The sequence below is a fragment of the Canis lupus genome, chromosome 2, assembly GCF_003254725.2.
Source record: "Canis lupus dingo isolate Sandy chromosome 2, ASM325472v2, whole genome shotgun sequence".
In the NCBI taxonomy this organism is placed as follows: domain Eukaryota; kingdom Metazoa; phylum Chordata; class Mammalia; order Carnivora; family Canidae; genus Canis; species Canis lupus.
In genome coordinates, this window is record NC_064244.1 from 67,177,195 (window position 1) to 67,204,383 (window position 27,189).

Consider the following 27,189-nt stretch of genomic DNA (forward strand, 5'->3'; position numbering starts at 1 on the left):
AGTTCTGATTATTTAAAGTATTTTTCCTTACACTGAACCAAAAATTTTCCCCTGGAGCTTATTCCTACCTCTACATCTACTTTAAAACACCAAAAGCTTTTTTTCCAAATCTTTTCATTCATCAGGCCACGATCATTCAAAAGTTATGCAATTAAAAAATGGTGGTAAAAATAAAAATTTAAAATTATAAAAATAATTTAAAAATTATTATATAAAAATTTGCCATCTTAATCATTTTTAAGTGTTCAGTGGCATTCACCTTGTCTGCAACTATCACCACCATTCATCTCCAGAAGGCCAATGTTTCTTATATTGCTATATATTAGACAATTTAATAAAGATATCTTATTAAATTCCAAGCACTCGGGAAATTCAAAAACGGGTAATCAATTCCCAATTGGGGTAAAAGGGGCAGGAGTATTTTGGGAATCTAGTAACACTTCATGGAGAAATGGCAGTATGTGATTCTGTGCCATTGTGGTAGAAACTGTGCTAGGGGGATGCCTGGGTGGTTGAGCGTTTTGCCTTTGGTCCAGGGTATGATCTCGGAGTCCTGGGATCAAGCCCCACATCGGGCTTCCTGCCTGGAGCCTGCTTCTGTGCATCTCTGCCTCTCTCTCTCTGTGGGTCTCTCATGAATAAATAAAAAAAATCTTAAAAAAAAAAAAAAAAAAAAGGAACTGTGCTAGGCATGTTCACAAACCACATCAAAGGAATGATCATTCCCAAAGATTCAACAGCTAGCAAAGCAGGGAAAGCAGGAGGCCAGCAAGGAGGCTATTGCAAGAGTCTAGCAAGTAGTAATGAGAACATGACCAAAAAATCAGGGTGTGTAGTAGAAATAGGAAAGTGGGGTATGTAAGTGGTTTATCTGTAAGGTGAGTACAGATACAAGAAACAATGCATACAATGTAAAATCTGTTAAGTAAACTAGACTTAGAGGTGAATAAATAATGAAGAACTCGGGCAGCCCCGGTGGCGTAGCAGTTTGGCGCCGCCTGCAGCCTGGGGTGTGATCCTGGGGCCCTGGGATTGAGTCCCACATCAGGCTCCCTGCATGGAGCCTGCTTCTCCCTCTGCCTCTCTCTCTGTCTCTATGAATAAATACATAAAATCTTAAAAAAAAAATTAATGAAGAACTCTTGAATTTTCAAGTTGGATGCGCTGGGGGGCGGGGGGGGGGGGGGGCGGGACACTACACTGGAGCCATATAGGAAACAGGAAAATCGGGAGAAAGGGGGAATGAGGAGGAGGAGAGAAGTGTGGTTTCCTTAAGTCTGAGATAAGCAGTGTGATAAGCAGCTAAAAGCAATGAGCAGGCACTTGAAAATGATAATGTGCAGCAAATGCTAAAATCATACTTAGGAGTAAACTAACCAGAGATGCCAGCTGTATTTGTAAAGTCGATAAATATGAAGTGATACTACATCTCATTTATTTAACTTCCCCCAAATAAATGACACCACTTACCATTTGCCACACTTGCATGATATTATCTTCTGATACAGAACAAATCACCCAAGGTTCATTGGGATTCCAGGAGAAATCAGATATCTTGGCAGTGTGACCACCATGAATAAACTGGAAGAGAAAGGAAAACAAGACATGAAAAGCAGGTAGATGGCAATAAATTACAGATTATTTCAATACTACTCAACGTGCAAATAACATACCAACAATTCTGGTGGCCCATCTTCTGCGTCTTCTGGGGATTGTTCCTCTCCGATTTTACTAGCACAAAAAGATTTTTAAAGTTAAAAACAGATTTATCCTAAGTAACTAATTTGGAAAAGCATAAATAAAAATACTCCACAAAGAGTAACCAATACAAGACTTACCTTAAATCCCAGACATTCAGTCTGCGATCAGTACCACTGGAAGCCAAAATAGTCTCATTGTGAGGAGACCACTGAACCTATAGGAAGAATGAAGAAAATAGAAAAGTTGTTATTTAGAAAATTGAGGGGAAATTAGCTAAATTTTATTTAACAATTAAAAAAATTTTGTAAATAAGAGAGAAGAATTCAAGGTATTTTAGACTTTTTTTTTTTTAATATTTTATTTATTCATGAGAGAGACAAAGAGAGAGAAAGGCAGAGACACAGGCAGAGGGAGAAGTAGGCCCCATGCAGGGAGCCCAATGCAGGATTCAATTCTGGGACTACTGCAGGATCAGGCCCTTTGCCAAAGGCAGGCGCTAAACTGCTGAGCCACCCAAGGATCCCTATTTTAGGCATTATAATTAAAACTGACAGCTGGAGGTGGCGCCTCATTGGCTCAGTTGGTGGAGCATGCAACTCTTTGATTTTGGGATTGTAAATTCAAGCCCCAGTTTTGGTGTTGAGATTACTTAAAAAAAAAAGAACATTAAAATACAACAACAACACAAAACCCCTTGACAGCTAAATAAGATGATTTCTTGTATGAAGTTAACCTATCACTAAATGAAGGCTGTCATCTTTTGTTCTATTTCATCATATATATATTAAAAAAAATTTTTTAAAAGATTTTATTTATCCATGGGAGACACAGAGAGAGAGAGAGAGGCAGAGACACAGGCAGAGGGAGAAGCAGGCTCCATGCAGGGAGCCCGATGTGGGACTCGATCCTGGGTCTCAAGGATCAGGCCCTGTACTGAAGGTGGCGCTAAATCGCTGAGCCATCCAGGGATCCCTATTTTTGAAGATCTGGTCTTAATCTAGTTTTACAAATACTGGCTTCTGGCCAAATGTAATCCAATTCTGACCTTAGAACTAAAGAACAAAACATATACAAGTATCTATTCTTTCAAGTACTTACGAACCCAGTATTATATATAAAACTGTTAAGTGACAGGAGTATGGCTCACCTAGAGCTGAATTCAGAGGTCATCCTTATAACACCAAAATGAACTTTGACCACCCTGAAGTTCTTAACACTTAATCTTCTATTATGGTGAATCTGAATGGGCCTCTCCTTGCTATAAATCTGTAAACTCTCTGATAGCAAAGTATATATCTATATATCATATTCTTCACAGCGTCCTGGCAATAAGCATTGAATATAGTGCCACATTTCTTGAATTGAGTCAGAGAGCTTTTGCATGTTAAGAAAGGAGCTTTAACTGATGAGGCAGAAAACACAGAGCTAGTACTTTAGGCTTCAACTGCAAAATCAATAGACATAGCAAGTTCTGGAAATAAGGGAAGAGACAAGTGTCAAGAACTAGAATAAAATTATCCAAGCACTGATTTTCTTAATACCTCAAGAGTATAAGGGGCCAATGACCAGTTTGAGGAAGTACAGAAATAACAATCCCAATACCTACGGAAATTAACACAGCTATGTAGAAGATTTCCATTACTGATAATAATGGGATAAAACACTAGTGTGCATCCAGGTTTTCCTTTATAATAAGTAGATAGATAAATAAATGTTCGTAGCATTAGTTTCTTACCTGGAATATTTCATCCTTATGTGATTCAAAGGAATGCAACTTAAGTTTCAGATTTCTTAGATCCCACAAGGCAACAGTCTATATACAAAAAGCAAAAAAAAAAAAAAAAAAAAAAAAAGGAAGAAGAAAGCAATAACAATCAATAATTTTTTATGAGACAAAAACCCTCAACTGAAAGATCTGTGCATTCAAAGGAAGCAAGAAAAATTCACCCTTTGTTTTTTCCTTAAAATAAATCAAACTGACCTTGTCGGCTGATCCTGTGGCAAGAATGAACTCACTATAAGGATTGAAAGATAGGCAGTTCACTTCAGCAGTGTGAGCATCAACTGAGTGGCTTGGTTTGGAAGTATTGTTTGAACGAGTATCCCAGCTTTAAAAAAAAAGGAAAAATAGGAGAAAAGCTTGAAATGGGTAACAATATAAAACTTAGACAACATGGAAAAAATTAGAACATGGTTGGTTTCTACTCACATCATAAGTTTCTGATCATCAGCAACTGACCCAAACAGAGACTCATGAAGCAGATGCCAGGAAACATCTTCTACTACTGCTGTATGCCCTGTAAAGATGGTCTTCGCATCCACAACTTTTCCTTCCTTTGGAACAGCACTGATGTCCCAGAGGCAGATGGTCTTAAATGTAAAATTAACTATTATATAAATGGAAGATTCTCACTTCCCCACATACCCCAGAAAAGAAACCAAATGATAACCAGTCCAGATTTGCTTCAAAATGGGAAGGATACCCACGTGGTCATCTGAAGCACTAAGTAAGTGCCCACTGAGATTTGGGTTCCAAGAAAGTCCATAGCCTTCCTTCTGATGTCCACGGAGACGCAAGTCTGGGTTGCACTCTCCAGAAGGGTCTGCAAAGTAACAGACATATGAAAACTATCCAGAGTCCACTGCCTCTTTGGGTCTACAAAGCATAACGGAATTTTGATGAAGTAGTCTAAAGCTCTTCATATTTATAGCAATACAGACCTATTATGATCAAATATATAGTACTTAAAACATACCATATCATTCTGTTCTGTGTAAAAAAAAAAAAAAAAAGCATTTTTGGTTTTAACATAGATACAAAGAACAGAGGAAGGATACCCACACATACCAGTATATATCACAAGATGTTAAAATATACAAATAACAAGCAATTAAACTCAGATTGAGCAGAGGGATGTATTCCCAGAGTGACTCATTATCTGTATTTGAACTGAAGAGGGCAGGTACCTGGTTTGGAAGGATGTTTTGTATAGTCAAAAACAAGAACATCACTGGATGGAGTCTTTGTTGCAATGATGCAAGGGTTCTGGGGCATATAACGTGCCCGGTTCACTTCTCCTTCATGGTTGATTTTGATTTCTATTTCAATTTTTCCACTAACTGAGCCAAAACCTCCAAATTCTGTAGATAAGAAATTGTAAATGAGGACAAAGTAAGAGCTTCGCTGTCACTTAAATTATGACACAAGCAAGGCTTTTTATCAGCAAACTAGAATACTGAAGTAATTTATACATGTGTTAGTAGTATAAAGTGTTTTCATATCTCTTATTTCATTTGATTTTTACCACAACCCTACATAGTAGGGAAAGGAACACAGGTAACATCCCCAAAAATTTTTGCCAAGAAAAAAAATTTGTGGAGTACCTACATTAATTTGTTCCCAGTGATAGGACTATGGCTGAAAATAATGCGAATTCTCATTTTTTTTCTGATTCCTAGACTCTTTCAGCCATACCAATTCTAGATAATTATATAAATAATAAATCTTATCCTACTATCTAAGAATAAGGAACACTATCAATTCCACTTCAAAAGAAGATTCTCAATAAGCAGTTTTCAGATTTTTATTTTTTAAATTTATTTATTTATTCATGAGAGAGACACAGAGGCAGAGACATAGGCAGAGAGAGAAGCAGGCTCCAGGCAGGGAGCCCCATGTGGGACTTGATCCCTGGACCCTGGGATCACACCCTGAGCCAAAGGCAGACCCTCAACCACTGAGCCACCCAGGCATCAGACTCCTCACTAGGCCCAACACAGGGCCCCATAGGGCCCAATCCCAAGACCCCTGAGGATTAGGACCTGAGCCAAAACTAAGATTTGGATGCTCAACCCTCTATGTCACTCACATGCCCCCTAAGTTACTGCTTTAATGAATTTTAAAGTATACAGTGAGCCAGGTACTAAAGAGAACCCTTTACACCATTTATTTGAAGCTGAGGTTTGGAATAACCTTCCTGAAATAACATCACACTATTGTCTATTCCCTCTACCATTTATCTTAGTACAGTGAGGAAAAACAGAGCCACAACAGGTAGTTCCATTTTCCTTAACCTCCCACTTATACATGCCAACCATAATCCTTAGTTGAAATAAACCAGGCAGGCAAGGACTAGATAAAAACATTTATTCACATTTGACTACTGTATGCACTTAATTCTCCCAAGTACCATTATAAAATGTGTAACAATATAATTTGTGATTATGTAAATCTTGGCAAAGCAACATAAAACAAAGGTGGTTAATGATTAGTCGAATAATTACAGAAGGCAGCATGATAAGATATAAGAGTCGGACCTTGCCCTGATTGCCACTTATTAGAATTTTGTGATTTGGGGAAGGTCTTCAATTTCGGAGTCTCAAATATCTTTCTCTATTAAGGAAAGTTGGGACAGAAACTTGTAAATGAAAATGCTATCAACAGCACTGTTATACAAGTGTTACACTTCGAAGGACAAAAATCTTTTAAAAAAGCAAGGACATAGATGGGTAATATGGCTGGCAGATTAGTCAACTTTCTTTTTTTTTTTTTTTTTTTGAATTTTTTATTTATTTATGATAGGCACACAGTGAGAGAGAGAGAGAGGCAGAGACACAGGCAGAGGGAGAAGCAGGCTCCATGCACCGGAAGCCCGACGTGGGATTCGATCCCGGGTCTCCAGGATCGTGCCCTGGGCCAAAGGCAGGCGCCAAACCGCTGCGCCACCCAGGGATCCCCAGATTAGTCAACTTTCAATTTCCAAGTAACTTTTAAAAGTTGAAATGCAAATGTTTCATACAGGCTAAATATCTAAAAACTCAAAATAGACTCTAAAGGAGAAAAAAAACCATTAAACAACTTTCCCCCAAAACTCTAGACTACAATCATCTACAATGTAAAAAAAATAAGACATAAGATAGGTGATTGCAAGGAACTTTCAGTCCAAACACAGAGAGATAAAATATAACTACAGATGACCGTGACAAAAAAGCCTGATATCCCAGTAACAAGGGAAGAGCAACAGCTGGCACTGAGCCCACAGAGCAAGGGTATTAATTACATAATGTGCAGTATCTTGGTATTGGATACACACTAAGCAGAGGGTCTCCCTAACTGCAGTTCAAATACAGTAATAAGTCAGTTTAGAGGATTCACAATGGAGTTTTATTGAAAATGAAGATTTATCTATTTAAAAAATAATTAGGGGTTCCCAAGTTGAAGTTGATCTATGAAAAGCCAAATCTGAAATAGGAAAAACTGAGGTACTGGGGTGCCTGGGTATTGGCTCAGTTGGTTGTGCATCTGCCTTAGGCTAAGGTTGTGATCTCAGGGTCATGGTATTGAACCCGGCAGAGTCCCACGTGGGCCCTGCAGTGGCCCTCTACTGGACCCCCCCCCCCCCGCCCAGCAGGGAGTCTGTTTCTCCCTCTCTCTCCACCCCTCCTCCCTGCTTATACTCACTCTCAAGTACATAAAATCTTAAAAAAAAAAAAAAAAAAAAAGAGGGTATCAATGCACAATAAATTAATTAAATGACTATCAAGGTCCTGTTGTATTCCTATTTTGTTTGCTTCTCTCCTTATGAAAGTATTAAGAAAACTTGGGGGGGGGGCTTGAGCTATAATGTCTTCAAAGTACCTAGCTTGACAAATTTTTACAAATGTATATATACATTAGGGGGACGCCTGGGTGGCTTAGCGGTTGAGCATCTGCCTTCAGTTCAGGGTGTGATCACAGGATCCGGGATCGAGTCCCACATTGGGCTCCCTTCAAGGAGCCTGCTTCTCCCTTTGCCTATGTCTCTGCCTCTCTCTCTGTCTTGCTCATGAATAAATAAATCTTTAAAACAAACGTATACACCAGGAAAACCAACACCCAGATCAAAATATAGAACATCTCCACTTTCTCAGAAGGTACTATCATGTCCTTCCCAACCAATACCTGCCCGCCACCAAAACTAGGTAACCAGCGCTGATTTTGTTTTCTTTAAAAGATTTTAATTTATTTGAGAGAAAGAGCAAGATAGCACAAGTGGGGTGAGGAGCAGAGGGAGAAGCAGACTCCCTGTTGAGCAGGGAGCCCAATGTGGGACTCGATCTCGGACCTCTGGGATCATGACTGACTGATCCACCCAGGTGCCTCCAGCATTGATTTAAAAAAAAAATTTTTTTTTAAAAAAGATTTTATTTATTCATGAGAGACACAGAGAGAGAGGCAGAGACCTAGGCAGAGGGAGGAGCAGGCTCTACACAGGAAGCCCAATATGGGACTCTATCCCAAGACTCCAGGATTGCGCCCTGAGCCAAAAGCAGATGCTTAACCACTGAGCGACCCAGGCATCCCACCAGCATTGATTTCTATCTCAAGGCCACTCTATGAGCCATAAACACCTTTTTACTAAAAAGAGTAAGCTCTAACAACAAATACTCAATTATCTCATGATTTAATAGGTTTATTTTATACAATTCAGACAAAAGACAGAAGAGTTTTAAAAAAATAGTCTCCAGAAAATTGCTAAAAATAAACTAGATATTGGAAGATCTCAGTAACAGAGTCATAAGTAAAATGTTACACCTAATCTATTTCACAAGGACTTAAAATGTGACTATAGCCAGGCTGACCCTAATATAAACACACAAATTCTTTTTAATGTCAAAACAGGACAAATTCAGTTTTTAGTTTTCACTTGGAAAGTTCAATGATCTTTTGAAGCTGCCATCAATTACCAAAAACCAAATGGAGTCAAGCAGATGGTAACTAATTATCTAGTTCAAATTAGAGTCCAGGACATTTTGAGAGCAAGACAAAACTAGCAAGCCATCTAACAACCACCCCAGAGACATTAGGCTGTTATCTACTTCTTTCATTGTTAAGACCATTCAGAAGAGATTAAGGCACCATTATCCAACGCTCTGAAGATGATGGGTGGGGGGGAAGAGGAAGAGAAGTGAGTAAAAGGAAGAGAAAGAGAGAAATGGGAGATAAGCTATATAACCTCAGGGCAAATTAAGAAACTACTGAATATCAGTTTCCCTATGAGAATTAAATTGGGTGATAGTGGTACAAATAAATCACGCATTATTACTGGCATTTTAATTGTTCCTCTATAACTAGGCATTAAGGGGGATAAAGCAAAAATTGGTTAGATGCTGTTCAAAAAATTCAATTAGCAGAAAAAGAGGAGCATATATGTTAGGAAACACCACTCCCATCAACCAGGAAAGAAAACAATTTGCCAACAAATGATACTTTTTTTTTTTTTTTTAAAGTAGGCTCCATGCCCAGCATGGAACCCAACATAGAGCTTGAACTCAACAACTCTGACATCAAGACCTGAGCTGAGGGCAGCCCGGGTGGCTCAACCATTTAGCGCTGCCTTCAGCCCAGGGCCTGATCCTGGAGATCCAGGATTGAGTCCCATGTCAGGCTTCCTGCACGGAGCCTGCTTCTCCCTCTGCCTGTGTCTCTTCCTCTGTCTCTCATGAATAAATAAAATCTTAAAAAAAAAAAAAACAACAAAAAAAACAAGACCTGAGCTGACATCAAGAGTCCTGCTTTAAGCTTAACGGACTAAGCCACTCAGGCACCCCCAGCAAACAGTGTTTTATTTTTTTATTTTAAAGATTTATTTACTTATGATATGTGTGTGTGTGTGTGTATATATATATATATATATATATATATATATATATATATAGAGAGAGAGAGAGAGAGAGAGAGAGGCAGAGACACAGGAGGAGGGAGAAGCAGACTCCAGGCCAGGAGCCCGACGTGGGACTCGACCCCGGGTCTCCAGGATTGCGCCCTGGGCCAAAGGCAGGTGCCAAACCGCTGAGCCACCCAGGGATCCCAACAGTGTTTTAAAACAATTGCTAACCACTTGTAGGATTGGGAATTTTTTCTGGAGGGCAACTTAGCAGTATTAATTTTACCTGAAAATGTTTTGCCCTTTGATCAGCATTTAACTTAGAGAAAATTATTCTAGAACAAAACTATGCAAGACAAATGATACAAGAACTGTTATTCTTTTCTTTTTCTTCTTCTTCTTTTTTTTTTTAAAGATTTTACTTATTCGGGCAGCTCCAGTGGCTCAGCAGTTTAGCGCCGCCTTATGCCTGGGGTGAATCTGGGGACCTGGGATCGAGTCCCACGTCAGGCTGAATGAATAAATAAATGAATAATGAATAAATAAATAAAAATCTTAAAAATTTTTTTTACTTATTCATGAGAGACACAGGGAGAGGCAGAGACATAGGCAGAGGGAGAAGCTGGTTCCCTGTGGGAAACCTGATGCGGGACTTGATCTCAGGCCCTCGGGATCACAACCCGAGCCAAAGGCAGAGGCTCAACTACTGAGCCATCTAGGTGCCCCAAGAACTGTTTTTCAAGACAGAAAATTCGAAACCACTTAAATGTCAAAGAAGGGATGGTTAATTTTGACATAGTATACAACCATCAAAAGGAGATACATCTTAACACAAAAAGATGTCCAAGATTCATCAGGCCAGAAAAGCACTTCAATGCTATATCCCCAGTACCAAGAAAAAAAGCCTGGCGTACAATAAGTACTCAACATATATGCTGAATGAGTAAGCCAAAAAATGGTATAGACAGATAAATCATTCAAAAAACAATTTAACAGCGATACATATATATATAGAGAGAGAGAGAGAGAGAATAAGCTTATAGCAGTGGCAGGGGGCCATAGTTTTCTATTTTTTTTTTTTTTAAGATTTTTATTTATTTTTTTGAGAGAGATAGCAAGAAAAACCATGGGTAGGAGGTAGGGAGGTGAGAGAGAAAAGCAGGCTCCCCACTGAGCAGGGAGCTGGATGTGGGGCTTGATGCCAGGTCCCTGGGATCACGAACTGAGCCTGACAGATGCTTAATTGACTGAGCCCCTATTTGTTTCGATTAAAAAAAAAAAAAAAAAAAAAAAACCTTAGGGGATCCCTGGGTGGCTCAGTGGTTTACCACCTGCCTTTGGCCCAGGGCACGATCCTGGAGTCCTGGGATTGAGTCCCGCGTCGGGCTCCCGGCATGGAGCCTGCTTCTCCCTCTGCCTGTGTCTCTGCCTCTCTCTCTTTCTGTCTATCATGAATAAATAAATAAAATCTTAAAAAAAAAAAACAAAACAACTTATTACCAGAGTATTTGCTTTGTCACTAAATAACCAAAAATCCTATTTATCTTCATTTAATAGAAAGGAAATTGACGCTCAGAGAGGTTAAATGATTTATCCAAAACCACACAGAGAGTGGCGTAACAGGCTATCAAACCTAAGTCTTTGGATCCTTAAGTTCAGGGTCCCTGCCCTACACTAATGCTCACCCAGAGAATAACTTCCCAATAATTTTATCACACAGTTAGGTGACACAAAATCATGTCTGTGGACCTTTATCTTTAGAACTTACTAACTACTTTGCATTCTGTATTACCCTAAGGCAAATATGGAGTGATCAAAAGATTAACTGTATACATAATCCTGGCAAGTAACAGGAGCTCAAAAGAACTTAGATAAAAGAATGGGGGATGCCTGGGTGGCTAGCAGTTGAGTGTCTGTCTTTGGCTCAGGGCATGATCCCAGGGTCCTGGGATTGAGTCCCACATTGGACTCCCTGCATGGAGCCTGCTTCTCCCTCTGCCTATCTCTCTGTGTCTCTGAACAACAACAAATAGGTAATTCACCCATTTCTACCTCTATTAAGAGAGAAAGAGTTAAATATTTCATCAATAGTTAAGCCCTTAAGGTTATCTCCTAAAAATAGGATATAATTAAATGGCTCATTTAATTTTTATATACATACTATGCACCACGTTTAAGTCATTTCTACCACTTCAAAATGGAAAGGGTAATTTAAACCCAGTGTTTCTCAATCTTTTTCTCCCTCTAAAAAACTTTATAAGATATCATTTCTGACAGTCTTGATGAAATTTTAATACTACAGATATCCTGTGTATACACATTATCTGTGCTTTATACATTTATTTTTTTTTTAAAGATTTTATTTATTCATGAGAGATCAGAGAGAGAGAAGCAGAGACATAGGCAGAGAGAGAAGCAGGTTCCATGCAGGGAGCCCAATATGGGACTTGATCCTGGGACTCGAGGATCACGCACTGGACCGAAGGCAGACACCAAACCCGTGAACCACCCAGGGATTCCCTGCACTTTATACATTTAAGGACTTTCACACCCTGGGCTGAAGGCAGGCACCAAACCGCTGAGCCACCCAGGGATTCCCACATTTTTTTTTTTTTTTAATTTTTATTTATTCATGATAGTCACAGATAGAGAGAGAGAAAGAGGCAGAGACACAGGCAGAGGGAGAAGCAGGCTCCATGCACCGGGAGCCCGATGTGGGATTCGATCCCGGGTCTCCAGCATCGCGCCCTGGGCCAAAGGCAGGCGCCAAACTGCTGCGCCACCCAGGGATCCCCGGATTCCCACATTTAAAGACTTGTTCTCATACATTCCCCTCTCCAAGAACCAATTTTAACCCCCCATAGGGGCAATTATCTCCCATGCTGAGAAAGAATGCATGCATGCACAGCAATAATAAATGGTGGACTTTGGGGGCACCTGGCTGGCTCAGTTGGTAGAGAACATGACTCTTCATCTTGGGGTTGCAAGTTCAAGCCCTATGTTGGGTACAGAGATTACTCAGAAATAAAATCTTAAAAATAAACAAAAATAAAGGGGCACCTGGCTGGCTCAGTCAGAAGAGCACATGACTCTTGATCTCAGGGTTGAGTTCAAGCCATACATTGGGTGTAGAGATTACATAAATAAAACTTAAAAAAAACAAAAAAAAAAAAAAAAAAGAAAGGAACAAATGGTGGATTTTGTCTTCTTTCAATTCTAGAAACTACCCTCCCCCCCAATTTAGGAGAGGAAGGTTTCTAGAAAAGACATAGAACCAAGTATGCTTTAACTATGTCTTCTGACATCTCAGTTTGCACCTGTATTACAAACTCGGGTTTTCCAGAGCTCAAAATATTACTACTAACTTAACAAACTAATTTATCAAACTTTACGCCCTTTTCAAGTAAATTCAAAGATATGAAAGATACTACCCATACATCATTCCTTCTTTCACTTTTAAGATTCCTACCTCCTTTCTCACTGTCGTAGTGTGAAGCATCAAACTGAGCATCATCGTTAGGGAGCTGCACACTGGCTATCACAAGATGGTTTTGTTCATCCGACGTGTGTGTTCCCAGGACAAGTCGATGAATGCTGAAGTCTTTCCCTTCTGGTCTGTAATAGTAGTATATGATCACTATTCAAATTATTAACACTAAGAGAGACAATGAGGTCAGTGATACACATGTATGGAAAAAGCACTATTACAACCAGGTTTCGAGAAGAAAATCTTATTAGAGGAAAGAAAATAATGTCAGGTAAACTAAATGTTCAAATATTTACTGAGTGCCTAATCAGTGGACAAACTGCACCAAATACTATGAAGTACAAAAATGATTAAGACGTGATTCATGCACTCAAAAAACCGGGGCAATTAGATAGTCATGTCCATAAATAACAAAAATATAAGCCAATAAATACATTAAAGGTACACAAGATGGGAATTTAGATAAGAAAGATTACTTCTGGAATTAAGGAAGCATCCGTGAAAGAGGCAGATGTCAAAATGAGATATAAAACCCAGAAGAGACAAGGGCTCTGGAAGAGAATTCCAAGGAAAGGGAATTGAGCAAGGGTAGGCCCACAAAATGTCAGATACCTAAGTACTTTACAAACTACGTATCACTTAAAGATGAATATATTTGAGGTTTATGAAAATGAGGCAACCTGCCTAAATAAGATCACATAACTACTAAGACTGACACCTCAATCTGACTTTGGATGTGGGAAATGAAGTCAGAGAGAAGGCTAGAAAATAGATTCTAGTATACTGAATGCCATCTTAAGGCATTCACAACTCTACTGTAGGGAAAACAAACAATCATGGAAAATTTCTAAGGGATCTAGCACCATCTGAATTACCACAGAAGAATTAACCCAACAGTGTAAAGCAGAGGTTCTTCAAGTGTGGTATCAGGACCGACAGCATTAGCATCATCTAGGAACTTCAGCTAGAAAGGCAAATTAAATTTTCAGATTCATCCCAGACATAATAAATTAGGAACTTGGGATTCGGGGTACAATGATCCATCTTATAATCCCTCCAGCTGATTATGATTCATGTTCAAGTTTAAGAACCTCTGTTCTAGGGGATCCCTGGGTGGCTCAGAGGTTTAGTGCCTGCCTTCGGTCTAGGGTGTGATCCTGGAGTCCCGGGATTGAGTCCCACATCGGGTTCCCTGCATGGAGCCTGCTTCTCCCTCTGCCTGTGTCTCTGCCTCTCTCTCTGTCTGTCTCTCCATGAATTAAAACAAAACAAAACAAAACAAAAAACAAAAAAAACCTCTGTTCTAGAAACGATATTACCCAAATAGAATTCATTGGAGTTATCTATGCACTGTCAAGTGGAAAAAAGAGAAAAACTTAGGAAACATCAAACCAAAGTCAAGTATGATAAAGAGAAATAGGAATGATAGGCGAAAGCTAGGGCGGGACCTCTATGCAAAGAATATACTCAGTTTGGAACATGTGATGTTGGGGAAAACAGATACTCCAAAGAAGATACCAGTAGGCAGCTGTAAATTCAGGAAAAGCTCAGAGGTTGGGTCTAGAGATAACCAATAGGAATTCCTCTGTACAGAGGCAATATACATCTATATCCTACATAGAAAAATAGAGGAAAGAGAGCCATCAATGTAAAACTGAGAATGCCTGCATTTAGAAGGTTAAACAAAGAACCAGAGGAAATGAGCAAAGAAGGTTATAGAATTGTAATTGTATTTTTTTAAAAAAAGATATGAATACCACTACCGTCACTACCACAGACAAAAATTTAAACACTTGACATTAGGTATGCTTGTTTCTAAATAATCTTCATCTTAGAAAAAACAAATTAAAGAAATGTCTGGGTGGCTCAGTTGGTTAAGGGTCTGCCTTTGGCTCAGGTCATGATCTCAGGGTCCTGGGATGGATCCTCTCCCTGCTAAGCGGGGCGTCCGCTTCTCCCTCTCCCTCTGCCCCTTCCCCCTGTTCGTGCAAATGAAATGAGCTCTCTCTCTCACAAACAAATAAATAAAAGTCTTTATAAAAAAATTAGTATCATTGGGGTGCCTGGGTGGCTCAGTTGGTTAAGCATCCAACTGGTGATTTCTGCTCAGATCATTACCTCATGGGTCATGGGATTCAGCCTTGCATGGGGCTTCACACTCAACAGGAATCTCCCCCTCAAAATAAAAAAATAAATCTTCATTATGTATAAGGTACAAAAAACAGAAGATAAAGAACAGGAATTTGGACCAAGGTCAAACCCTGCAAAAAGGTTTATTTACCTAGTTCCACTAAATGAGAAAACTACTAAGATAGATTTCAACGTTGGCGAATTTAGTTAATTCACTGCTTTCTAGGTTGAGATCATTACAGAATTATATAGGAAGATTTTTAAAAATACTGGCTCCCAAATGACTTAGTAGGTGGCCAATATATTTGGGATCCACTGATCCAGTATGATATAGCTCATGACCATGGAATCATCATTCAACTATTTTTCATCAAATACGCTGCCATCAGTTTCTTTTTTTAAAAGATTTTATTTATTCATAAGAGACACAGAGGCAGAGACACAGAGGGAGAAGCAGGCTCCCCTTAGGGAGCCCAATGCAGGACTCAATCCTGGATCTCGCCCTGAGCCAAAGGCAGATGCTCAACCACTGAGCCTCCCAGGCATCCCTGCCACCAGTTTCTTTCTTTCTTTTTTTTAAGAGTAATTTTTTTTGAGGATTTATTTATTTATGATAGACGGGGGGGAGGGGCGCAGAGACACAGGAGGAGGGAGAAGCAGGCTCCATGCCAGGAGCCCGACGTGGGACTTGATCCTGGGACTCCAGGGTCGCACCCTGGGCCAAAGGCAGGTGTTAAACCACTGAGCCACCCAGGGATCCCCCCTGCCACCAGTTTCTAAATGATTTGACTATCACTGAGAACTCCTGACAGAAATGACTCCACTTAACCTGAACTCAAATAAAATAAATATATTTTCTTAAAAAAAAGAGAGAGTGCAAGTGAGTGCAAGCCCAAGGGAGTAGAGTGTGTGGGGAGGGGTAGAAGAAGTCTTCTGTACAGAGTGACAGGCTCGATCTCCTGACCCTGAGACCACCACCTGAGCTGAAACCAAGAGTCAGCCACTTAACAGACTGCCACCCAGGCTCCTCGAGCTCAAGCAATTCTGATGACCCATAGGTGAACATGGATCATGATAAAGCTTCCAACTCTACTTCTTCATTTTTTAATGCCACTGTGAAGGTAGCAACCTGTTTAAGTAATTAATAAAATTTCTATTACTTGTTGAGCTGAAACATAGCCTAATAACCATATTTTGAACTCGAAAGAGATGAATTTCGAAGGAATTTAGTTATTCAGCACACAATATAATTTTTAAATGTTACTCTGAATGGTGAAGCAATTTTATAAAAGAAAACCCATTATTCCAACAGGCACTTTGGTCTTGATAAACCTTTAATTATTTAAATTCACCTTCATCTTTGCATTGTCACTTTCTCCTGGAAGCCTTTCATGATACCCTAAGTTGAGGTGATTTTTCCTTCCCTTGATCATTTTAACTGTGCTACTGTTATGATACTTTTTACTGTAATACAGTAGAAAACCCCCATCCATGGTTTCAGTTACCCACAGTCAACCACGATGCCCTCCAGAAGTAGATGATCTCCCTTCTGATTTATCAGGTAAATAAGTAGCTTAATACTTCATCACAATGCCCATGTCATTCACCTCACTTCATCACACAGGCATTTTCTCAACAATATTACTTGAAGGGTGATTACAGTGAAACATTTTGACAGCAAGAGATCACACTCAGCTTTTATTATGGTATGTTGTTATAACCATTGTTTTATTAGCAATAATCGTGCCTCGGATAAACCTCATTGGCTACGATACTGCCCCCTGCACAAAGCTATATAACCATTGTTCTATTAATCTTTTACCGTTTCTAATTTATAAATTAAGCTTTATCACAATTATGTATGTTCAGAAACATAACAGAGTTCAGTACCATCCGTGGTTTCAGACACCCACTGGGGATCTTTGGCCATACTCCCTACAAATAAGGGGGGTGGTAATCTACCATACTATATACACAAGAAATCAAGGCAGGGAAGGTGTCCATCTAAACTTGTACACCCTAATTTATAGCACCTAGCAGACTAAACAAATGGAAAGTAAATTAAGTACTATTAAGCTTACCTTCTTAGAGGTAAGCTTGTCACATTTAAGACCTTCCCTACATGTGATTTCTCTCTCACTATGCATAATTCCCTTATATAAAACCCCCAAACCACCCCATCTTCAGTTCTTAGTTCTAAATATCCTAAGTATCTCTGTAAAACTGCTTTTAGCATAGGTTACTGTAATTATTAGTTTACATGGGCCTCAATTACACTTGTGCTCCTTGAAGGCAGGTACCATGTCATATACCTCTTTATATTAACCAGCTACTACCTACAATTCAAATATTTTGCTGAAAGAACTGAAATCATAGCTTTTTTTTGAAAACTGACACATTTTACATTATTTTCCAACTGTAATTATAACAGGCTATTCAATTCGTTATCAGGAAAAGAAAACAAGTTTTCTCTTATCAGGTACATTGCAAAACTATTTTTACATTTTGTATTATTTTTTGGCCTAGGAAAAAAACATCACCCATAGGTTATCATTACGTGCCCTCTTCGGGTGACTGGGGGAAGACACGGAAAAATCAACGTGAGAAATCAACGCTGAGGAGGACACAAGATAACGTTCAAGAGATTCACATCACCTGGTTACATCTGGAAGCCACTGTGCAGTTAGGCTAGGCCACTCCAGAGCATGGGTCATCACCAAATCGTAAAGAAAAGGGGTGTTCTTTTTCCATATTTTGTACTCTTCGTTGATCACACGTTCCTCTACTGCGTCATCAAAGGCTGCTAAAAAGTTAAAAAACAAATTAAGTTAGCGAACACAAATGGAAACCGAGCCAACGCTTCCAAAGCTACCGGCACTGCTTATTAAGTCAAGATTCTGAAATGGAGCAGATATGTCTAAATGTCCCCGAGGCGGAGCGACCTGCACCCCTCCCCGCCTCGCGGGCCCGCAATTACTCTCGGGCTAGCGGGGCGCGTCACTCCCGTTAGCGGTTCGGGCGCCGGCGCCGGGCCTCGGGAGCACGCTCGCGTTCCCGCTGAATCGACGGAACCCGCGCGGAGGCCCGCGCACCGGCCCCCGGGGTAGGGAGCAGCGCACGCAGAACGCGAGAGGCGGGCAGGCCGACAGCGAGCGCGGGGAGGGCCCAAACACCCGCCGGGGCCCCCCCACCAGCTCCACACCGCGGCCACCAGCCTCCGTGTCGGAGGAACTGGCGCGCCGTTAGCCCGCGCCGCGGGGCGATTTCTCCTCACGCCTTCGATGGTGGGGACAGCACTCAAGAGTCGGGCTTGCCTTCACTGCTAGGCCCTGTCGAGGCCGCGGCGCCAGCCCGGCACCCCCCGCCCTCCCGGGGCGGCCCCGGCACCCTTACCTTCCTTGTCGGCCATGGCGGGCAGGCGAGCCGGGGGGATCCCGGGGTCGAGCGCTGCGGGAGGGGCGGGGAGGCTACAGGCGCTCGCTCTGCGCGCGCGGCCTCTATTGTTTCCTGCTGCCCCTGCGTGAGGGCCTACTCGCGCACCTTCGCGCCAACACCGGCCAATCGCAGCGTCCCGAACGGCGGGGTGGGCGGGGAAGCCGCGTTTGCAGCCTATCCAGACGCGCAGAGTCGCTTTCTGCGGTGCCGAGGTGCGCGCCCCTCCCCTGCCCCGACACGGCCGGGAGCCGACTTCCTACGATTGCGCGCGCGCGGACCCGGTGGGAGTGCGCGCGTCGGGTCACGTGAGAGGTTTAGTCCGCACTCTCCAGGGGGCAGCCATTTTCTTAAAAGCTGTGCAGCTCCCGACACTTTAAAAGTACTCAGATGAGAAATCTAGGGTGGCTTCGGGTGTAGTTATCGACTCTGTGAGGTAAAAAGAAAAGGCTTCTCACCACCCAGACAAGCGGGTATTTAGTTCTAAAGTGTCTCCCTCCTCCCACGTCCTCCAGTGTGTATGTTTCCTTTGTTCTTAGAACGGATGAAGAAACGCAGAAATAGGGCCGAAGCCTATTAAAGATGTGCTTCCGGCAGCGAGTCCTAGGACAGAAGTGTTAACCATATAAAGTCTATCTGCGAGAATGGGGTCCTGGTGCTTTAAGGGCGCGTGCCAAGGGGCGGAGTCTAGAGCGGAAGTTGTAAATCAGGGCTGAAGTCCAGCTAATGAAGGGCGGAAGTAGAGTGTCCAGTGCGGCAATTATGGCGCAGGAAGAGGAAGATATTCGAGATTACAATTTGACTGAAGAGCAGAAGGCGATCAAGGCCAAGTATCCTCCAGCCATTCGGAAGTACGAGTGTGAGTAGATGGCTCACTTCTCTCATGCCCTTTCGCCTTGCCCAGGTCTTCCGGTCTCGCCTTCCGCTTTGCCCCTGAGGTGCTTCAGCCGGGAGTGCTGAAGGGAACAGCCACCTGGCCTGAGAGTCAGAAAACTGGGCTGCCACTTTTATGGTTCCTTGAATTCTTTCTACATTTACCTAGTCCCATTACCTCGTGGGAATTTTACCAGTGTCTTCATTCTAAAGATAAACGTATTTTCAAGCATTTGCCGGGTGGTCGCCCGTATGTGTTTCCCAACAGTGGGGTGGTTAGAGTATCATTAGGTTAGAGGACTTAGCTGAGTAGGGGACATGTAATTTGGTGTTTTACCTGGATCGTGCTTTTAGTAAAAAGACCTGGTTTGGGGATGCCTGGGTGGCTCAGCGGTTGGGCGTCTGCCTTCAACCCAGGGCGTGATCCCGGGATTCGGGATTAAGCCCCGCCTCCGGCTCCTGCGAGGAGTCGCTTCTCTTCTGTGTCTCTCGTGAAGAAATAAATAAAATCTTTAAAAAAAAAAAAAAAAAAAAAAGACCTGGTTTTGCCATGAACAGCTTCATAACTTGTGGCAAGTTATATAATCTCTCATGGCACCATAGTTCCTTAACTGGGGAGTAAATGAGATAATAGTAAACACAAAAGTATAGTACATATTCTGATCTTCTTTTTTTTTTTTTTTTTTTTTTTTTTTTTTTTAATTTTTTTATTTATTTATGATAGTCACACAGAGAGAGAGAGAGAGAGAGAGGCAGAGACATAGGCAGAGGGAGAAGCAGGCTCCATGCACCGGGAGCCTGACGTGGGATTCGATCCCGGGTCTCCAAGATCGCGCCCCAGGCCAAAGGCAGGCGCTAAACCGCTGCGCCACCCAGGGATCCCCATATTCTGATCTTCTATTTAAACATTTAGCTATCATCCCTAAAGATTGCTATGGTTTGCGGAGCACAAATCTGACTTCTATTTTTCTACTCTAAAATCTTATTAATTTTCCATTGTTCTCTGTAGTTTATTTACTATGGCATACTAGGTTATGAATGAACCCTTTTATTTTTCTCATAAAAGCAAATTTTTAAAAAGATTTTATTTGGAACAGAAAGAGCACGTGGATGGGGAGAAGAGAATGGGGGAGGGGTAGATGGAGAGGGAGAAGCAGACTCCCCACTGAGCAGGAAGGCCTAGGCAAGCATGAGAGGACCCCTAGATCATGACTTGAGCCAAAGGCAGATGCCCCTTAACAACAATTTTTTAAAATTATTTTTATTTTTTAAAATTTTTTAAAGATTTATTTATTTATTTATGATGGACATAGAGAGAGAGAGAGAGAGAGGCAGAGATACAGGAGGAGGGAGAAGCAGGCTCCATGCCGGGAGCCTGACGCGGGACTCGATCCCGGGACTCCAGGATTGCGCCCTGGGCCAAAGGCAGGCGCCAAACCGCTGAGCCACCCAGGGATCCCCTAAAAATTATTTTTAATAAGGCTTGTATCTGATATATCTGAATAAAAAAGTACAACAGGTGGGATCCCTGTTCCGCATTCATTGTTTTGCACACGTACAGGTGTATCTATAAATTTACAGAAGTTAAACTGCTTTGTCAAAGGATATGTGCATTGTTAATCTTTTTTTTTTAAGAATTTATTTATTTATTCATAGAGACACAGAGAGAGAGAGAGGCAGCAGAGACACAGGCAGAGGGAGAAGCAGGCTCCATGCAGAGAGCCTGACTTGGGACTCGATCCAGGGTCTCCAGGATCACACCCTGGGCTGCAGGCAGCGCTAAACCGCTGCGCCACCAGGGCTGCCCTGCATTGTTAATCTTAGCAGTTATTGCTAAATTGATCTCCAATGAGGTTGTGCCAGTTTATACTCTGACTAGCATTGTATGAGTGTGCCTCTTTCCGCACATTTCTACCTATTTGCTGCATAACCATACTTTTGGGTCTCTTCCCTTTTTTTTTTTTTAAGATTTATTTATTTACTTATTTATGATAGACATAGAGAAAGAGAGAGAGAGGCAGAGATACAGGAGGAGGGAGAAGCAGGCTCCATGCCAGGAGCCCGACATGGGACTCGATCCCGGAACTCCAGGATCACGCTCTGGGCCAAAGGCAGGCACTAAACCGCTGAACCACCCAGGGATCCCCTTTTGGGTCTCTTCCAATTTAAATATCTTGTCATATTAGTTGCTTTCTTTTTATTATAAGTGAGGTTGAACATATTTCCGTATGTGTGGAGCTATTTGTATGTGCCCTTCTAGGATGTGTATGTTCATATTCTTAACCCATTTTTCTGTTGGGTTTTTTGTTTTGTTTTTTACTTTGTAGAAATTTAGTTTTACATAGTGAAATTTATTAACCCTTTAAAGGCTTCTGGGAATTTATACTTAGGAAGGCGTTGCCCACTCTGATATAAAATAACTCTCCTGTTTTCTTGTAGTACATTTGGAAAAGAAGAGGGTTTTTTTTGCTTTTTTTTTTTTTAAGATTTTATTTATTTATTCATGATAGTCACACAGAGAGAGACAGAGAGGCAGAGACACAGGCAGAGGGAGAAGCAGGCTCCATGCTGGGAGCCCGACGTGGGATTCGATCCCGGGTCTCCAGGATCGCGCCCCGGGCCAAAGGCAGGCGCCAAACCGCTGTGCCACCCAGGGATCCCTTTTTTTTTTTTTTTTTAAGTAAGCTCTACACCCACTGTGGAGCTTGAACCCACCGTCCCAAGATCAAGCGTTCCACACTCCGCCAACTGAGCCAGCCAGGAGCCCCCCATTAGCCTGACTTTCAACATCATAGATAAGCTTTGCCTGCTTTTGTACATTATAAAAATGGAATTAATACAGTATGCCTGCATGCCTTCCTTTCCCTTCCTTTTTTTCTTTGTTCTTTCCTCCCTGTAGGCTCCATACCCAGTGTGGGACTGGAACTCCTAACCCAGAGATCAAGAGGCGTATGCTCTACTGATTGAGCCAGGCAGGCACCTCTAGCATGTCCTTTGTGTTTGGCTTTTTCTTGCTCCTGTTTGTGAGAACTATATTTTTGTTGATAGTTTTAGATTGTTCTTATTTCTAATATTTTTTTGATGTTTTAATCTTGAATACATCAGGATTGGAGTAGGGTAGAAATTAAGTATCTGATTTAATTATTTTCCAGATGATTTACCAGATTTTTTAAAAATTTTTACATTTTTTTCTTTTTTTTTACATTTTTTTTTTCTTACCAGATGTTCTGACTTCATTTCTTCAGCAGTCTGTCTTTTCCCCTGTGATTGAAATGTGATGCCTTTAATCAAATACAGAATTTCCCTACCTATATTTAGGTCTGTAGCTGGACTTAACTGTTCTGTTCCTTTATTCTACTTCTCTTTTTGTGTACTTTTAATTATTGGGGCTTTATTCTATATTTTAATATCTTGTAGGACATTCTCCCCTCACTACTTGCCTCTTTCTTGCCATTTTTCCCCCTTTTTTTTTTTTTTTTTTTTTGAGAGAGAGAGAGAGAGTGGGAGTGGGGAGGGGCAGAGGGAGAGAATCTTCAGTAGGCTGCATGCCCAGGGTAGAGCCTGACTTGGGCTCGATCCCATGTCCTGAGATCATGACCTGAAATCGACAGGGACTACCCCACCACCAGCACCACCACCACTTTTCCTGCCACTCTAGCTTTTTTTTTTCCTGTATGTAGATAAATACCAGCTATATATAAATATATACAAAACTAGGGGGATAGTATGATGACTTCCATGGACACATCACTGAGCTTCAACCATGAAGAATTTGAGCTTACATAGCATCTTGACAGGAACAGTAATTTTATAGTAAAATGACAAGACAAAATAAAAGCACTTTGTACTTGTAGGGTAGCCAGTTGTGGGAAGATCAATATATGGAGGAACTAATGGAAGATGAGGGTTAGTTAGGAAACTTTATTTTTTTTTTAAAGATTTTATTTATTTATTCATGAGAGACAGAGAGAGAGAGAGGCAGAGGGAGAAACAGGCTTCATGCAGGGAGCCCGACATGGGACTCGATCCCAGAACTCCAGGACCACACCCTGGACTGAAGGCGGCACCAAACCTCTGAGCCACCGGGGCTGCCCAGGAAACTTTATTATGTAAATTCCACCTGACTCCTGGTGGATAAGGGTTTAGAGTTTTCGCTGGTGATTAATTTCTGTCCTTCCTGATGGGCAGTCCTTTACAAATTTATGTTTTAGGAATAGAGTGGGGAAGATAGGAAGCTTTACTTATATCTTCTCTCACTTGTCTTCAGCTCAAAATAATCTTTATGCGAGAGTGACATATATTTGACCACTTTTCACCTCCTTTCCTATTTATTTATTTATTTTTAATTAGGCTCCACACTGGGCCCTACATTGGGTGTGGAGAGTACTTAAATAAAAGTTAGAAAAAATAAAACACTACAGATTAAAAAATTACTGTTGGTATTTTTTTCATTCTTATCAATTATGAATTTAAAGAGAATTAAAGCTTTAATATTTATGTTTTTTTTTTCCAGGAATAAGGTATTCAAATCCCACTCGTGTATCCTGAGGTTATTTTTAAATATTTCATATATAATATATTTTTTTGAGTAATCTTTATGCCCAGTGTGGGGCTCAAGCTCATGACCTTGAGATCAAGAGTTGCATGCTGTACTGAGCCAGATAGGCACCCCACATCTTTGTTGTTTCTGATGTAAGTGTAAAGGATTTTTTTTTTTTAAGATTTATTTATTTCAGAGAGAGCAAGCAGGGGGTAGGAGCAGAGGGGAGAGAGAGAGAAACTCAGGCAGACTCCACATCGAGCACCAAGCCTGATGAGCTCAGTCCCATGACCTATGAGAACACAACCTGAGCCAAAACCAAGAGTAGGATGCTCAATTGATTGTGCCACCCAGGTCCTCAGCAAATAATCTTTTCTTCCATGATATCTATCAGCCCTGTTACTGACTATAATTGTGAAAGCTATTGAGTTGTGTAATTTTTTACACTGACTTTTTATGAAATTCTCTTTTTTTTATGAAATTCTCTTAGAGTTAGTATAATTTTCAGTAAATATTTTTAGGTAATCATCCCCAAATTTTTTTCCTTGCATACTTTGAATATTGTATACTCTACTGTATTATCATAATATTGTATTATAAAACGGTTTTCTTTCCTCCGGCACCACTTTTTTTTTTTTTTAAGATTTTAGTATTAGAGAGCATAGCAGAGGAAAAGGGAGAGTGAGAATCTGGAGAGCATGGCCTGAGCTGAATGAAATCAAGACCCAGATATTGAACCAACTGAGCCATCCAGGTGCGCCCCCCTCCGACACCACTTCTAACATCAAATGTGTGGTTTTTCCACATCAAGCAGTTTTCCAGTTCTGTGACACCAAGTAGGTGTCCCATCAATTCAGTTCTGACACAGACTCCCTGGAATTAGCACATACCCCACCTGTTAAGGGCTCAGTTCCACAAGACTGCTCCCACTTCAGACACGAGCCCCAAATGGGGCACCCAGGCTACCTATACTTCTGCCTAGCCAGTTGCTAGTTTCTGGCGGTCCCACACATCCCTCTCCAGCCCCCCTTGGGCTCAAGTTTAATAATTTCTAGAACAATTCACAGAACACAGGTAAAAGCTTTATTTAGGTTTATCCATTTATTATAGGGGGATGTAACCAAGGAACAATCAAATGAAGACTGTGCATTGGGCAGGGTATGGGGAGAGAGGCTTTTAGCTTCTGTACCCGCTCTGGACTTGTCATCCTCCTAGCACCTTGATGAGTCCACCAATGAGATGGTCTCCCAAGTCTCTTTAAGAGTCTATAGATCAGTTTTCTGCTCCACCCTCCACAGGCTGGACACACACCCATGGGTGGTGAGAGGGTGGAGCTAAAAGTTCCCATTCTTTAATCATGTGTTTGATCATGGTGACTGCCCTGTTCTAAGGCTACTGGGGAGCCCTACCCTGAGTAACCTTTAATAGCAGAGACTCAAAAAAAAAAAAAAAAAATAGCAGAGACTCAGTGTGGACAGAAGAGGATAATTAATGAATAACAAGACACTCCTATCACTTAGGAAAATCCAAGGGTTTTAGGAGCTTTTCCAGAAACCAGGGACAAAGACCAAATATATATATTCTATTATACTACAAAAACATTCAGTAAATACAGCAATTAAGAATGAGAGAAGAAATAAAATTAAACTTTAATTTGTTGTACAGAAAAAAAGTTTGCTCAAAAGTCCTGTTAATGTTTTTATATTTCATGATTATATCTATAAAGATATATTTATATGGGTTACATTAATCTGTTTCCTAATAATTGGATCTTAACATTCCAGGAGTAAATCCTACTTGGTCATACTGGATTCTACCTGCCAACATTTTGTACAGTCTTTGAATTTATTTAATATGAGATTAGTCTGTATTTTCTGCTGGTTTCATTTCTTTCCACAAACAGCCCCCAGACTTCCCCCCAGGCTTCTCTTGTAGTTGTTTTTCCTTTTAGACTCAGCATAGTTGTCATCTCACTTATTCATTCAGCAGTATGATTGAATACCTGTTGTGGGGACGCATGGGTGGTTCCATGTTTGAGCGTCTGCCTTTGGCTCAGGTCTTGATCCTGGTTCCTATATCAGGCTTCCCACACGGAGCCTACTTCTCCCTCTGCTTATATCTCTGCCTCTTTGTGTGTCTCATGAATAAATAAGTAAAATCTTTTTTTTTTTTTAAGAACACCTGTTGTGTATTGGGCACTTAGCAGAAATTGGGAGCAAGGGAATGAACAGACAGATTGAGGTTACCCTTAGTCTCTTGGCTCTTACAGTGTTAAGTCTTGATTCCTTTGGGAATTCTTACCTGAACCCCTCAGTCCAACTTAAATTTATTTTATTTCCTGTTTTGTCCTATATTTTTCACTTCTCAAAGTGTGGTCTTTGGACCCCTGGGGTTTCCCAGATCTTTTCAGAGGATCTGTAATATCAAAACTACTTTCATAATAATACTGAGGTATTGGGCAGCTCGAGTGGCTCAGCAGTTTAGCGTCGCCTTCAGCCTAGGTCCTGATCCTGGAGACCCTGCTTCTCTCCCTCTGCCTGTGTCTTTGCCCCCTGCCCTCTCTCTCTGTGTGTCTCTCATGAGTAAAAATAAAAAAAAAAATAAATAAATAAATAAATAAATAAATAAATAAATAAATAAATCTTAAAAAAAAATAATACTGAGGTATATGCTCTTTCTCTATGTTGACATTTGTGTCAATGGTGCAAAAGCACTGGTAGGGGAAAGAAAGCTGCTGTCCCCTTAGCACAGGTTGAGGTGGCCGCCCCAAACTCTGCTGGTAGTCCCTTTGTGCAGTACCACTGTGCACTTAAAAGAAAAAGTCATTTTGAATTGAAGATGTCTTTGATGAATCAGTAAAGCCTGTCCATTTTACTGAATCTTGACCACCAAGTACATGTCTTTTTAATATTCTGTGAAACAAAATGGAAAGTATGCATAAAGTGTTTCTACTGCTTGTCAAAGTATTGATGATTACCTTGAGGAAAAGAACTTGTGTAATTGAGTTATGAGCTGGGTTTTTGTTTTGTTTTTATTTTTCATGAAACCCTTTTTTTCCCCCTCCAAAGAATGACTGTGAAAGATGTAGTATTGTTATTCAAACAGGGGTATTTGGCAGATAATTTCTTTAAAGTGCCTTTATGTCAAGGAAAATAATACATTTGTTGGCAATGATTAAATTCAAGCTTTGGAGTAAAATTCAAATTTTGGAAAACTTATATCTGCCTGCCATCATGAGCTTGACAGTTTCCTAGTGCTTAAAGACCTTTCTTTTTTTTTTTTTTTTTAAGATTTTTATTTATTTATTTATGAGAGACACATAGAGGGAGAGAGGCAGAGACACAGGCAGAGGGAGAATCAGGCTCCATACAGGGAGCCCA

At 40.9% G+C, this 27,189-nt stretch overlaps 2 protein-coding genes and 1 pseudogene across 14 annotated transcripts in view; 1 reads left to right on the top strand and 2 right to left on the bottom strand.

The window, feature by feature from the left end:
- Window positions 1–18,493, bottom strand: part of RBBP4 (RB binding protein 4, chromatin remodeling factor) — a 22,428-nt gene extending 3,935 nt beyond the window's left edge. Inside the window, exons 1-11 of one of the 3 annotated variants that reach the window (XM_025448097.3) lie at window positions 18,358–18,493; window positions 17,620–17,767; window positions 12,817–12,962; window positions 4,669–4,842; window positions 4,189–4,304; window positions 3,911–4,071; window positions 3,683–3,809; window positions 3,437–3,514; window positions 1,839–1,915; window positions 1,674–1,731; window positions 1,471–1,581 (exon numbers count right to left, since the gene is read on the bottom strand). In XM_025448097.3, coding sequence (XP_025303882.1) covers window positions 1,471–1,581; window positions 1,674–1,731; window positions 1,839–1,915; window positions 3,437–3,514; window positions 3,683–3,809; window positions 3,911–4,071; window positions 4,189–4,304; window positions 4,669–4,842; window positions 12,817–12,962; window positions 17,620–17,767; window positions 18,358–18,373 — 1,212 coding nt within the window. In that variant the 5' untranslated portion in view covers window positions 18,374–18,493. Of the gene's footprint in view, window positions 1–1,470; window positions 1,582–1,673; window positions 1,732–1,838; window positions 1,916–3,070; window positions 3,173–3,436; window positions 3,515–3,682; window positions 3,810–3,910; window positions 4,072–4,188; window positions 4,305–4,668; window positions 4,843–12,816; window positions 12,963–17,619; window positions 17,768–18,357 lie in introns of those variants that run through there. The other 2 variants (XM_049104830.1, XM_049104840.1) reach the window with 2 other exon arrangements.
- Window positions 16,597–16,757, bottom strand: LOC112660702 (U4 spliceosomal RNA; annotated as a pseudogene).
- ZBTB8OS (zinc finger and BTB domain containing 8 opposite strand) overlaps window positions 17,964–27,189 on the top strand; it is a 24,094-nt gene continuing 14,868 nt past the window's right edge. Inside the window, exons 1-3 of one of the 11 annotated variants that reach the window (XM_049104870.1) lie at window positions 17,964–18,067; window positions 18,936–19,255; window positions 24,453–24,563. In XM_049104870.1, coding sequence (XP_048960827.1) covers window positions 19,123–19,255; window positions 24,453–24,563 — 244 coding nt within the window. In that variant the 5' untranslated portion in view covers window positions 17,964–18,067; window positions 18,936–19,122. Of the gene's footprint in view, window positions 18,068–18,486; window positions 18,612–18,637; window positions 19,256–24,452; window positions 24,564–27,189 lie in introns of those variants that run through there. The other 10 variants (XM_049104869.1, XM_049104867.1, XM_049104877.1 and 7 more) reach the window with 10 other exon arrangements.